General features: G+C 42.2%; 1 protein-coding gene across 3 annotated transcripts in view; it reads left to right on the top strand.

Annotated features, from left to right (window-relative positions):
• The window catches only part of abhd12 (abhydrolase domain containing 12, lysophospholipase), a 158364-nt gene that overhangs the window by 99821 nt on the left and 42893 nt on the right, over positions 1-15650 (top strand). For all 3 annotated transcript variants that reach the window (XM_073051492.1, XM_073051494.1, XM_073051493.1), the window contains one exon: positions 2747-2876. In XM_073051492.1, the coding sequence (XP_072907593.1) occupies positions 2747-2876 (130 nt within the window). The remainder of the gene's footprint in view (positions 1-2746; positions 2877-15650) is intronic.

Below are 15650 nucleotides of genomic sequence, written 5' to 3'. Positions count from 1 at the left end.
TCTAATAAAGAAAAGGATAGGAATAGAGATTTCAAAAGCACAGGCAGCGACAACTGTGTAGAGATCAACTATTGCAAAGGTGGGTGACCCCACATCAGAATCAATAGGAATGCTTGGCCAGTGCTGGCTAGATTTCCTGGGTATTTTTCTATTCTTTGACTGTTTGGTGGGGGGTCATTGAGACCTAGTGTCTGTACACACAGATATTTAGGTTTGTAAATTCACGTGTTTGTTAACGGAGGCAATGAAGATATTTGTCAAAAAATACACATTATATCTGTGCCTAACTTATCATTTATTGTTGAGGATTAATACCTTTGTAACCCTCAGGCTCAGCCAGCATGTGTTCGTTTAGGGGAAAACAACTTCTGGCCCCGCCAAACTAAGAAATCTCATTTGTGTGGATGCTGTGTGATGTGCTGCCCAGTTACAAATCTGCAGCGCAAAATATCAGACAGTATAGCATAGGCAATTAAATGATTGAACTTAACTGACCCTCTATCCAGATTAAGATTTATAAAGAAGTAAAAGGGCCCATTTTAAGGAAAAAGTCTATTGCGCATCGTTGGAGCTTATTGTTCGTTCATTTGTTCCTGTCGACCTCCAAGCGTAGCTGGCTCTCGGACCCTTGCTCCTCAGTCCACTTTGTCCGATGGTGTTCCAACTCCCTCCATTCCCTGACGAAAGACCGTGAAAATCCCGGCTCCTAGACACACAAGAAAGAAGAACATTTCTCCCATTGGATAGCCCCTGCATTCCAAAGTCCCGTTATCTCTAGTCATTACCCAAACATTGCTGCTACAGAGAAACCCATTACCTTAACAGTGGGGCATTACATAGAAGCCATTACATTAGCAGTGAAATCTTACAGCGTGTTACACCTGTAATATTAACTACCCTATCAACTTGCACTCCAACTTTGAGGGATTTATGGATGTGAACCCAAGATCCCTCTATTTCTCCACACCACTAAGAATCCTGCCAATGACCCTCTACTCTGCCATCAAGTTTGACTTTCCAAAGTGAATCACTTCACACTTTCCTGGATTGAAAAGGTTTCGGGAGGATATAGACAGATTAATTGAATAGCAGAGTGTTTGGCAATATAATGAGAAAATAATTTAGAAAGATGTGAGGTCATCCATTTGGATAGTAAAATAGGAAGTTAGATTTTAAATGATGGGATTTTGAAAGGTGCTGGTTTTTGGAAGACCTGTATAACTTGGTACTTAAATTGTTGAAAGTTAACATGCAGATTTAGCAAGGGAAATGGTATATTGGCCTTTATTGTAAGAGAAATTAAAAGCAAGAGTTGAGATGTTTTACTTCAATTGTACAAGTCCCTAAGGAAAGCACATCTGGAATATCATAAATTGTTCTGTTCACTTCAACTAGGGAGGATATTCTTTCAATACAGGGAATGCAATGAAGCCTTGCCAGATTGATTTCTGGATGTTGAATTTATAGTAATTAAATAGATGGAGCCTATATCATATTGAGGTTGGAAGAATGAAGACTGAAAAGTGCCAAATTCTTATGGGCTTGACAGGATAAATGTAAAGTTGGTATTTCTCTGGTTGGGATGTCTGAACTTGGGGTCATGATGTGGAAATGAAGACACAAGAAAAACAAGAAGAAATTTCTTCTCTGCAGATGCTGGTGAATCTTTGGAATTCTCTACTTGAGGGTATTAAGAGGTTCATTGTCTGCAGTATTGAAGGCAAGTCAGTAGACTATTAGAGAATAAGATGTATCAGGTTAAAGTAGGAAAGTGACACTGAAGATTGGCCCTAATGTTATTGAATTACCTAACAGACATGCAGGACTGAAAAGCCTACCCCCACATTTATTTCTTATGAATTGGAGGACTGATTACTCCTTTATCATGGTTTTTGAATGCAGTTTTTGGATAAGTAAATATTTTTAAAGATGAAACAGGCCGGTTGTAAAGTGGAAAAACAGTGTGTAGTGTAAATGAGCATTCAAAAGAGAGTCAAGCAAGAGATTGTTAAACAGATGACAGCCCCTAAGTTTGGGGCTGATGTATTAACGTAAGAGGAGGCAGAAGTGAGTAATTTTCAATGCTATGGAAAATTATCTGGTGTCTTGGTGGTTCTTGAATATTCACTTTTTATAGTTTAAATCAGTTGATGAGAGGATCACCTGTGTCCACGTATATTGAGGACACAGTCTTGCACTAAAGAGTCAATCAACCATTTACATCTGAGCTGAGGAGCAATCTCCTCACTGAGACTTTGTGAACTATAAGACTATATTTGCTACTCCATTCCTGGGTGTATTTAACAGCAGAGATTGGTAGATTTTACATTTTGTAAGCAATTGAGAGATAAAATACGGAGTTGTTAAAAGATCATCAGAGTAGGCTCGAGGGAACACTTGGCCCATCCATTTTCTTATGTTCTCATGCAATGTAGTTTTGGATTTATTTTGAGTATGCTTTAATTCCCACTTGGTGGTGTGCATACTGCTTTATGCCTTCTAAATTGCACTGCTTTTTGATAACATAGTTTGTTGTATTATTGCAGAATGTTGTACATTAGTAGCAGTTTGAACAAATGGGAACAAAATTGCAACTTAGAAAACAACTTAATCTTGAGTTTCTTTGAAGTTATCAGGCTGCTTTCCATTTTAAAATTAAATGTGTTATGTTTCAAAATCAACTTTAAATCAAATACTGAAGGTGTGTGAAAGCGGTCCCTAATTTTGATTTGTAATTTGTATTCAGGATGGGGAGACTCCGAAGGAACTCCCTCTGAGAGTGGAATGACCACAGATGCAATCTACACCTACAATTGGTTGAAAGCGAGGAGTGGTAAGAGTTCTGTTTACATCTGGGGCCACTCACTAGGCACAGGGTAAGTAACTACTTGTTTGTGAGCTGGCTTTAAGTAAATAATTTTTATTTAGTAACTGGTGGTTGATTTCTTCCATTGTTTTGTTGTGCACTATTATTGGAAGTACAGTGGATTCTGGTTAATTGGGGCAACTACTTATTTGGACAACTCTTAAAGAACTATTTGAGAAATTCACTTCATTTATTGGAGACACTATGCTGCTTAATTGGGACAGGAGACTGTTGCCAAAGTTTCTAACTTGCGTCAATCATGTGCATTTATGTGGTTGTTAAACACTACACTGTGCTTAGAGTGAACATTTTTAAAATTGTGTCAGTTGAGTGTGTTTGTGTTCAAAAAGCAGTGATCTTTGTCACTAATATTTGGCAAGATTTTGCTCACTATGATTTCAAGCATTCAGGCTTGCCGATGTCAGAAATAGCTGGAAGTGAAAATTAAACTATTTCACTACTTTAGCAAGTTGGGAACTACAAAGAATTTGAAGTTATCGACAATCATCTTGAATGTTACAATGAAAATGAAGATTTGGAGGATGCAATTGTCAAAAACATTGTAAGAAGGCTGTCCATTATCAGCACCAGATGTCTGCGCTATCTTAGTTAATTTACAGTCAATCAAAAGAACACGGTAGCTTACACTGGATGAATTCCTCAGCTGATAGCTATTAGGAACCACAGTTTTATAGTACTGTTGCAGTATTCATAGTGTTCCAGTTTGTTCTGTATTTCATTCAAATGCATAATTTGTTATTAATTTGATTAGTAGTTTGTCTTTTTTATATGTGTTAACTATTTCCATGAAATTTTATCTAATTGAAACAGCTTCTTAATTGGCCAAAACGTACTGAACCCAATGAATCCCAATTAACTGGACTCTACTGTACTTAATTACCATAATGAAACTACCGTAGATGGCGGATTATAAGCCGCTACTTTTTTCCCACGCTTTGAACAGCTTTGAACACTGCGGCCTTTACTACGGTGCGGCTAATGCATGATTTTTTTTCATGCCACCAAAAACATTTTGCCTCGTAACAGTAGACCAATAAAATTGATGAGTAGTTCACAGAGGTCCAATGAAATTGTACGATAAATCAAGCGCACTTTCACAATTAAATTATTGTAAATCAGTCATTTGTACTCACCCTCATCAACATGGAAAACACTCGAAGAAAAGCATTGTGCTGCCTTTATGGCAGTTATTTAGTTTATAATATTTTCGCTTAGTAATTCATTTGTTAGTATTTTCTAGTTGAATAAAGTATCTATCTATCTATTTGTTTTCTGTACATCCCGGGATACTATGACATCACATCCGGTTTCGCCGCGTCTTGTGGGAAATACCGGTTTGCGATAAACGGGAAGGTGGGGGGGAGCACATTACCCGAGCGAAAACGCTGCTTTTAAGTTAAAGGCGATCAATAACTTTTCCTGGTAGGCTGCAGTATATATTTTTTTACGTCGTTAGGAGATATTGGAATGTTGTTCGTGCACTGTTCAGTAAAAAAGTATATGCAACGTAATTTGTGTGTTACCGATACGTATGTATATTTAAAAGTAGCCGTGTTAGAGGCACGGTTCGAAAAAAAGCATTTGCAATATGTATTTGTTTATGTTACCATACGGATTTAATTAAAAGTTAAAAAATCCTCACGTGTAATATCTTTCTGTGTAAATATCTCATATTACAACGTGGGACACCTGCGGCCTAAAATCCGGAGCAGCTTGTACAAGTACAAAATTGATTTTCTTTCTAAAATTAGAGCCAGCGGCTTTTAATCAGGTGCGCTCTGTAGTGCGAAATCTACGGTAATGGTATTTAAACACAAGAGATTCTATAGATGCTGGAAATCCAGAGAAACACACACACAATGCTGGAGGAACTCAGCAGGTCAGGCAGCAATTATGAAGAGAAATAAGCAGTTGACACTTTGGGCTGAGACCCTTCATCATGACTGGAAAGTAAATCGGGCAAGGAGAATCCAGATTAAGAAGGTGGGGGAAAGGGAAGGAGTACAAGTCGGCAGGTGATAGGTGAGACCAAGAGAGGGGGAATGAACATGCTGGTAAGTGGTAGGAGGAACAGGTAAAGGACTGAAGAAGAAGGAATCTTATAGGAGAAGACAGTGGACGGTAGAAAGGAAAGGAGGAGGGGCACCAATGGGAGGTGTTGGACAGGTGAAGAGAAAAGAAGAGGTGAGAGGAGAGCCAGAATTGGGAATGAAGAAAGAGAGAAAGAGGATAGGGGAGAAATTACCAGAAGATAGAAAAAGGTGTTTGAGAGACTTTGAGTCTTGAGGATATTTCACAAGTTTTACCAGTTTTTTTTTTCCCTGAGGTCTGGATGTGTAACATCAACATTTGCCTGTTGGTCACATTGACAAAATTATATCAATGTCTCCTTATCAAGAGAAACTCTGTAATAGGATTTTAAATACCTGGGAAAGTCTATAATAATTGTTCCATTATGGTTGTCAAGTGCCTCAGAGGGGATTATTGATACCACAGCAATGGCATCCCTGTGGATATATAGCAGTCTCTAAGAAAACCTGGTTTAAAAAAATAAAACTTGCTATTTCATTATTTCAAATGCGCTGTGTGCAAGGGTGGTGGAGGTATATTTAGTGATATCTTTTAAAAGGAAATTTGTAAAATATTCTAAAGAGAAATGTTTGCATGACAATGAAAAAGGAGCTAAGAATTGTTGTAATTGGAAGGCTTTATCAAAGAGCCAGGCAGCTATGATAAACTGAATGATCTCTTGTGTTCTAACACGATGAAAGCATGAGAAAACCATAGGATGATTTGGGATCTGACAAATAAAAATGCTATCTATTTCTTAATTTAAAAGTTATAATACAAAATATAAATTTGTAATAGATATTATTTCACAGATACTTTCTATAGATCCCCCTTCCCTTTCTTCTATTGTCCATTCCCCCCCATCAAATTCATTCTTCTCCAGCCCTTTACCTTTTCCACCCACTTGGTTTCACCTTTCACCTTCCAGCTAGCCTGTTTCCTCTTCCCCACCTTTTAATTCAGACATCCCACTCCTTCCCTCTCAGTCCTGAAGAAGGGTCTCGGCCTGAAACGCCGACTGTTTACTGTTTTACATAGATGCTGCCTGGCCTGCTGAGTTCCTCATGCATTTTGTGTATTTTGATTTGGATTTCCAGCATCTGCAGATTTTCTCATGTTTTGTGATTTTCTATCGATCTTTACTGTTTTGATATTCTGTAATATATGCCCCCTCTCCAATATTTTACTGGATCTTGCAATGTGATAGAAAAGTAACCATATAACATATAACCATATAACAATCACAGCACGGAAACAGGCCATTCCGGCCCTCCTAGTCCGTGCTGAACTCTTAATCTCACCTAGTCCCACCTACCTGCACTCAGCCCATAACCCTCCACTCCTTTCCTGTCCATATACCTATCCAATTTTACCTTAAATGACACAACTGAACTGGCCTCTACTACTTCTACAGGAAGCTCATTCCACACAGCTATCACTCTCTGAGTAAAGAAATACCCCCTCGTGTTTCCCTTAAACTTTTGCCCCCTAACTCTCAAATCATGTCCTCTCGTTTGAATCTCCCCTACTCTCAATGGAAACAGCCTATTCACGTCAACTCTATCTATCCCTCTCAACATTTTTAATACCTCGATCAAATCCCCCCTCAACCTTCTACGCTCCAATGAATAGAGACCTAACTTGTTCAACCTTTCTCTGTAACTTAAGTGCTGAAACCCAGGTAACATCCTAGTAAATCGTCTCTGCACTCTCTCTAATTTATTGATATCTTTCCTATAATTCGGTGACCAGAACTGTACACAATATTCCAAATTTGGCCTTACCAATGCCTTGTACAATTTTAACATTACATCCCAACTTCTGTACTCAATGCTCTGATTTATAAAGGCCAGCGTTCCAAAAGCCTTCTTCACCACCCTATCTACATGAGACTCCACCTTCAGGGAACTATGCACTGTTATTCCTTGATCTCTCTGTTCCACTGCATTCCTCAATGCCCTACCATTTACCCTGTATGTTCTATTTGGATTATTCCTGCCAAAATGTAGAACCTCACACTTCTCAGCATTAAACTCCATCTGCCAACGTTCAGCCCATTCTTCGAACCGGCATAAATCTCCCTGCAAGCTTTGAAAACCCACCTCATTATCCACAACACCTCCTACCTTAGTATCATTGGCATACTTACTAATCCAATTTACCACCCCATCATCCAGATCATTTATGTATATTACAAACAACATTGGGCCCAAAACAGATCCCTGAGGCACCCCGCTAGTCACCGGCCTCCATCCCGATAAACAATTATCCACCACTACTCTCTGGCATCTCCCATCTAGCCACTGTTGAATCCATTTTATTACTCCAGTATTAATACCTAACGACTGAACCTTCTTAACTAACCTTCCATGTGGAACTTTGTCAAAGGCCTTGCTGAAGTCCATATAGACTACATCCACTGCCTTACCCTCGTCAACATTCCTCGTAACTACTTCAAAAAATTCAATAAGGTTTGTCAAACATGACCTTCCACGCACAAATCCATGCTGGCTACTCCTAATCAGATCCTGTCTATCCAGATAATTATAAATACTATCTCTAAGAATACTTTCCATTAATTTACCCACCACTGATGTCAAACTGACAGGTCTATAATTGCCAGGCTTACTTCTAGAACCCTTTTTAAACAATGGAACCACATGAGCAATACGCCAATCCTCCGGCACAATCCCTGTTTCTAATGACATCTGAAAGATCTCCGTCAGAGCTCCTGCTATCTCTACACAAACTTCCCTCAAGGTCCTGGGGAATATCCGGTCAGGACCCGGAGATTTATCCACTTTTAAATTTCTTAAAAGCACCAGTACTTCCACCTCTTTAATTGTTATAGGTTCCATAACTTCCTTACTTGTTTCCCACACCTTACACCATTCAATATCCTTCTCCTTAGTGAATACCGAAGAGAAGAAATCGTTCAAAATCTCTCCCATCTCCCTCGGCTCCACACATAGCTGACCACCCTGATTCTCTAAGGGACCAATTTTATCCCTCACTATCCTCTTGCTTTTAATATAACTGTAGAAGCCTTTCGGATTTACTTCCACCTTATTTGCCAAACCAAACTCGTAACTTCTTTTAGCTTTTTTAATCTCTTTCTTAAGTTTCCTTTTACATTCTTTATATTCCTCGAGCAATTCCTTTACTCCATGCTGCCTATATCTATTGTAGACATCCCTCTTTTTTCGAACCAAGTTTCTAATATCCCTTGAAAACCATGGCGTTTCAAACCTTTAACCTTTCCTTTCAACCGAACAGGAACATAAAGATTCTGTACCCTCATAATTTCACCCTTAAATGACCTCCATTTCTCTATTGCATCCTTCCCATAAAACAACTTGACCCAATCCACTCTCTCTAAATCCCTGCGCATCTCCTCAAAGTTAGCCTTTCTCCAATCAAAAATCTCAACTCTAGGTCCAGTCCTGTCCTTCTCCATAATTATATTGAAGCTAATGCTATTATGATCACTGGACCCGAAGTGCTCCCCAACACATACATCTGTCAGCTGACCTATCGCATTCCCTAACAGGAGATCCAACACTGCCCCATCTCTGGTCGGTACTTCTATGTATTGTTGCAAAAAACTATCCTGCACACATTTCACAAACTCTAAACCATCCAGCCCTTTTACAGAATGAGCTTCCCAATCTATGTGTGGAAAATTAAAATCTCCCACAATCACCACCTTGTGTTTACTACAAATATCTGCTATCTCCTTACACATTTGCTCTTCCAACTCACGCTCCCCATTAGGTGGCCTATAATACACTCCTATCAGTGTTACTACACCTTTCCCATTCCTCAATTCCACCCAAATAGTCTCCCTGGAGGAGCTCTCTAATCTATCCTTCCAAAGCACCGCCATAAGATTTTCTCGGACAAGCAATGCAACACCTCCTCCTCTGGCCCCTCCTACTCTATCACACCTGAAGCAACTAAATCCAGGAATATTTAGTTGCCAATCACACCCTTCCTGCAACCATGTTTCACTAATAGCTACAACATCATAATTCCAGGTATCAATCCACGCTTTAAGCTCATCCACCTTTCTTACAATGCTCCTAGCATTAAAATAGATACATTTAAGATACTCTCCACCTCCTCCTCTCTTTTCATTCCTAGCAATGCATTCAAAATTATTATCCTTTTCTTTCTTCTCCCCTACATCTTCGGGCTGAGCGTATCCCTTCTCCATCACCTGCCTTTCCTCCCTCACACACTGTCCACTTACTTGCTCTACTGGTGAACTAACCTCCTCTCCCATAGTTTCCTCAAATTGATTTCCGCCCCCCCATCTTACTAGTTTAAAGTCTGCCCTGTAGCCCTAGCAAACCTCCCCGCTAGGATATTGGTTCCCCCAGGATTCAAGTGTAACCCGTCCTTCTTGAACAGGTCACGCCTGCCCCAGAAGAGGTCCCAATGATCCAGAAACTTGAATCCCTGCCCCCTGCTCCAATCCCTCAACCACGCATTCATCCTCCACCTAATTCCATTCCTACTCTCACTGTCGCGTGGCACAGGCAGTAATCCCGAGATTACTACCTTTGCGGTCCTTCTTCTTAACTGCCTTCCTAACTCCCTATACTCTCGTTTCAGGACCTCTTCCCCTTTCCTACCTATGTCATTGGTACCTACATGTACCATGACCTCTGGCTCCTCACCCTCCACTTCAGGATATCTTGGACGCGATCAGAAACGTCCCGGACCCTGGCACCAGGGAGGCAAACTACCATCCGGGACTCCCGATCACCTCCACAGAACCGCCTGTCTGAACCCCTGACTATCGAGTCCCCTATTACTATGGTCCTCTTTCTTCTATCCCTACCCTTCTGAGCTACAGGGCCGTCCTCTGTGCCGGAGGCCCGGCCACTGTCACTTCCTCCAGGTAGGCTGTCCCCCCCAACAGTACTCAAACATGAGTACTTATTGTCAAGGGGTACAGCCACTGGGGTACTCTCTAGTACCTGCCCCTTCCCCTTCCTGACCGTGACCCACCTATCTGCCTCCCGTGGCCCCGGAGTGACCACCTGCCTGTAACTCCTCTCTATCACCTCCTCACTCTCCCTGACCAGGCGAAGGTCATCGAGCTGCAGCTCCAGTTCCCTAACTCGGTCCCTCAGGAGCTGCAGTTCGACACACCTGGCGCAGATGTGGATGTCCGGGAGGCTCGGAGACTCCAGGACCTCCCACATCCGACACCGAGAACAACAAGCTGCCGTCACACTCATACTTCCCGAATAACTGAAAATAACAAGGAGAACTAAAAGATGAGCCTACTGTGCCCTCTTCCGCCTAAGCCCTCTGAGCCCAAGCCCTACACTCTGCTCCCGGCTCACTCCGTTGCCCGCAAACGAAGCTGCCCGCTGCTTAAGGCTGCGTTCTTTTTATATCTTCCCTCCTTCCCAGGCCTCCTTCACGCGCCTGCGCAGTCCCGCCTCTCAGAACTCCGATCTGAGAAGCAATTTGAAAATGGCCGCCGCCGCACTTCTTCTCAAAGCCTCGCTGTCCTCTTCCAAAAGAGAACTACCTCACTCCTTCTCTCCTTTTTATATCTTCCCTCCTTCCCAGGCCTCCTTCACGCGCCTGCGCAGTCCCGCCTCTCAGAACTCCGATCTGAGAAACAATTTGAAAATGGCCGCCGCCGCACTTCTTCTCAAAGCCTCGCTGTCCTCTTCCAAAAGAGAACTACCTCACTCCTTCTCTCCTTTTTATATCTTCCCTCCTTCCCAGGCCTCCTTCACGCGCCTGCGCAGTCCCGCCTCTCAGAACTCCGATCTGAGAAGCAATTTGAAAATGGCCGCCGCCGCACTTCTTCTCAAAGCCTCGCTGTCCTCTTCCAAAAGAGAACTACCTCGCTCCTTCTCTCCTTTTTATATCTGCCCTCCTTCCCAGGCCTCCTTCACGCGCCTGCGCAGTCCCGCCTCTCAGAACTCCAATCTGAGAAGTAGCTAAGGCAATGGCCCAAAGGGACATCTCATGGAGCTCACAACTACTACTCTGCCACTTGCCTATACTCCATAAACTCACACTCATCCCACTATATCCCAGCATAAGTATGCCTGTGAACAACCTGATACAATATGGGTCTTCTGTCAGCTCCACATATGAAAGCAGCACTGCTTTTTTTAATTGTGCAACTGTAATGGTAGCCATGTGTTCTGAGGATGCAAGGAAAGTCTCAAAACACCATGGTGTCCAGTCAGGTGGTTGTGGCAAATGATTAGCAGCAGTCCTTATCATCTTCCAACTATGTTGATTAGTTACCCAAGAGGAGCCTGCAAACAGAAACTTGACTGACCTAAAGCTGAGGGAGTGCAAATGCTACATGGGGTTGTATTGTTACGAACCCCGTAACTGGGTATCTTACCAGCAAAGATTGGAGTATCTGTTGAAGTCTATTTTTAACAGTATTTATTAGTAAAAATACACAAAAATAATATCAATGCAAATATACAGATAATATACGTCATCAATACTAAACCTAAAATTGTGGGTATAATAATAATCAATAAGAAATATGCTCTATCGTTGTCTAGGGGATAATGAATTGTCCGATGGAAATATAAAGTTCAGTTCAGTTCATGCAGGCTGCAGTAGTTGTTGTTCACGGTGTTGCAATTGTTGGAGAGAGAGAAAGAGGAGGAATAACAGCCTTTAACTTGCCGACTTTCCTTTTACGATCTTGATCCGTCTCCGTCCTTTAGCTAGACCGTTCCGTGGAGGACTCGTCACCCAGGCACGGGTGGACACACACACAAGCCTCCCCACCGGTCTTGTAGCATCTCTCCTGGTGCGTCTGAGGGGTGTTCCCCAGACCCTACTTTTATCCCCACTCACTGGGTCTCAGGTGTCAATCAGGTTGGGATGATGCAATCCCTCAACCAGACCACTCTGGTTGCCCCCTGAGGGGTTTCAATGAATAGAACAGTACTCAATACACGATTCCTTCTCCAAGAGACAATAGCAGTAATCTCTCTCTTTGTCAATAGGAGACATTCCAACCTGTGCTGTGCCCCTCTCTCATAAATTTGTATGAGCTGTTTATCTCTCTCATTTCCTTTGATAACAGCATCGGAATAGTAGCGATTTGCGATTCTCCAAAAGGGGGGGGCATTGGCGATTCTGTACCCTTCTGCCCATCAGAGTTGCTCCTTATTCATAACAGTATTCCCTGCCATTAACGAAGAATTAAATTATTTTACTTTAAATGCATCTTTCCCCATTCAGCCTCCAGCTACCACCCCCTCCACCCCCACCCAGCTTTTCTCTTTTGACAAGACCTCACATGATGGGCTGGTCCAGGAAGTTTGAGAACAGTGGATCCATGATGTTTTAGCAAACTGCATCCAGAATTGGCTTGGTAACAGGAGGCAGAGGGTGATGATGTATGAGTCTTTTTCTGACTGGAAGTCTGTAATCAATGGTGTACCACTGGGATTGGTGCTGGGACCTTGTTTGTCACATATATAAGTGACTTGGATTGTTGCCTAAGGATACACAGGAAATAGATCAACTGGAAAGTAGGGCGGAGCAGTGGCAAATGGAATTTAATCCAGGCAAGTGTGTGGTAATGCACTTTAGATCTCTAATGCTGGCCAGATATATACAGTAAAAGGTAGGGTTGATGTACAGAGGAGCCTCAGTGCATTCATAGCTCAATGAAATATGAAGTGCAACTCTTTACAGAAGCAATGAGAGTTGAATCCCGATCTTACAGCTGGCACTGTAAAGTGTTGTGCTAATTGCTGCAATGCTTTGAAAAGGTGTTTAGTTACAAGGAGATATTGGATATGCTGGGATTGTCCTCACTGGGTGCAGCAGGCTGAGAGGTGACCTTATAGAGGTATATAACATTATAAAGGTTTTAGTTATGCGTTAGAACATAGCCTTGTGTGAACGGCCTGAGTCGGAGTGCAGTAGAGGCACAGGGCTTAAGAAAGAGCAGGGGCAGTCAGTGGCACAGACAGCCAAACAGAATTGCCAGTGACACATCCAGGATTTCTCTTGGACAATTCCTGACGCAAGTATTGGTGCAGCATCATCTACAAAAGATGTATTTTTGGCTTAACACAAATGTAAATCAATTTATGTTTTGGTATTTGTACATGCATCAGTAGAACCTGTTTATCTATAAACAACTGCATATCAACATACTACTAAAATGTTCATGCAAATCTTTTTGTATAAAGTTAGAATATAATGTGGAAGGTATTTTTCATAAATTGTTTCTGGGCCATGTATATATATATTTGGCAAAGAAAATATTTACTATATGCATATTCTTGGTTGATATTTTGGGACTTGTCCCTTCTTGAAGCATCGTTCTTTGTATGGTCCAGATACTTCTACAGAATTGTTAGGTAAAGGTTTCAATTATCTTAATGACAACAGTGAGGAATGACAATATACATTTACATCAGGATAAAATATAACATGTAATACTGACCGGTGTTGTGCCACATATCGGTGCTAGGTCCTCTGTTGTTTATCATCTACTGAATAAATGATCTAGATAACGTAAACTGGATCAGCAAATGTGTGGATGACATCAAGATTAGAAGTGCATTGGATGATGGGATAGGCTATTAAAGCTTGCAACAGGATCTGGAGTAGCTAGAAAAATGTGAAATGGCAGATGGAAGTTAATGCAGACAAATTTGAGGTGTTGCATTTTGGGAGGACAAACCAGGGTAGGACTTACACGATGAGTGGTAAAGCACTCAGGAAGGCTGTATAACGGGGGTTCTGGGAATACAAATCTGTAACTCTTTGAAAGTGATGTCACGGATTGGTAGTGTCGTAAAGAGAGTCTGATGGCGGAGCAGTGGTAGGGATGTTTCTTTTCTGTCTCTTCAGCCAACTGTCTGGTGGCCCTCCTGAACCTCGCTTCAGTCACTGCCATATCACAGAGTAACCTTATTGATGCGCTGACTAAGCTCCGGCATCCTACCTTCACAGGGTAGATGATAGTCCTCCAACCAGCATCCGTACACTCATCTGCCAGGTCAGGGTACTTCAGCCTCTTCCGCCTGTGGACAGCCTCCACTCCTTCCTCCTGTGGGATGGCTAACTCAGTGAGGAGGACTGTCTTGGCAGCTGTGGACCACAGTACCATGTCTGGGCAGAGAGATGTGGTGATTCCTGTAGAAGCTCTAACTGTCTGCCAATTGTTCCATTCCTAGCTGTGGAGAGGAGTCCTGAAGCAGCTCTTGGGCAGGTGCACTCAGTGCTTTTACCAGCCTTAACAAATGCAATGAGCTGTTGTCCCGCTTGGGAAAGGCTGCTTCTGACATCATGCCTGCAGGTCTCTAGGATCTCTGCCAGCTACTTTAGGACCTGGTTTTGCCACCATCACAGCATAGACTTGCATCCTGTCAGGATGTGTTGGAGGTTGGCATTGGTGCTATCACACAGGGGGTAGCTATCTTCACTGCCGAACCACTAGTGGCAAGGTGTCATAGGTTGCCCTGATGAGAAAGCTGAGTCTGGCTTGCGGGATCTTCTACGGGTCAGGCCAGCTGAATGACCTGTTCATGGTGCCCTTCCATGTTGTCCAGCTTCCCTGACAGCCCTGTGCCACTGCCTTCATCCTGTAGCGCTCCTGCTCTGACCTTATCACCTCCTCTACTACCATGGCTTTCCTCGCTTTCTTTGAGGTCTTGGACCAGAAACATGCTGCCTTCCCCCAGCCAAGTCCTGCATGTCCAGCCTGGATTCTGCCGATAACCTTTTGGTGCTGCAGCCTGCTGGTGGCCTGGTCTACTTTAGCTTGAACTCTCCATTTACGGCTGGTACAAATTGAGCCATTGGCACTCCTCACCAGTGGGTCAGTGGACTCCCTCAGCTCAACAACCAGCTGGGTTTTCTCCTGCTTGTACGTCAGGCTGATGGATCACTGTGGCAGCTGCAACCAATGTTCCCTCTAATGTGTGGGTGTGTGTGTACGCACGCATCTTTTGCTAGAAGTGCACAAAAGAATATTAACTGCACAGAAAAGGTTCTCACCCTCTACCTCGTTGGCACGTTAAGTATATTTCACGATTGTACACAATCACAATTTCTTTTCCAGTTTCTGATGCAGACTGTGTTGACAATGTGGAGTTTGTGATGATTTGTCTGCAGATTTTAGAACAGGCTTATTTATACTGCTTTTATTGAAGAAATTATTGATTCATTATATCAAATTCCAAAGAAACAAAGGGCGTGAAGCGCAAAGAACTGCTAGTTCATTTAAAGCAGAATGGCTTAATGAAACAGTAGAAACTGCTACAACAAAAGCTCATGAGGTCAGGAATATGCACCTACAGGAAATATTTAAGTACAATACTGAAACCAGTATTATCTGCGTGTATTGTTGCGATGCAAAAGTTGCTGGAGAATTTGCAAGTGGGAAGAAGTGGAGTGACATTTAGAAATTTGACTTTTTAAAGCGCCATTTAGCAAGTAAGTCACATATGGACAGTGCGCAAAAGCTCTGGTGAAAAAATCCTTCATTACCTGCAACAGGCCTGCTACATATGTTTTGTGAGAGTGCAGATGAACGTGAGCAAAAACTATTGAATCAAAGTTCTTATTGACAGTTATTTTATTTCTTTTAAACAATGAACAACAAATTGGACTTGGTAGCTTATTATCCTTAAAGTAGCTTCAGGTTTGCTTCCACTTAAAAATT

The sequence above is a fragment of the Hemitrygon akajei genome, chromosome 7 (assembly GCF_048418815.1).
Source record: "Hemitrygon akajei chromosome 7, sHemAka1.3, whole genome shotgun sequence".
Taxonomy (NCBI): Eukaryota; Metazoa; Chordata; class Chondrichthyes; order Myliobatiformes; family Dasyatidae; genus Hemitrygon; species Hemitrygon akajei.
Note: the sequence above shows the minus strand (reverse complement) of the source record. Positions and strands in the feature narration are given on the sequence as shown.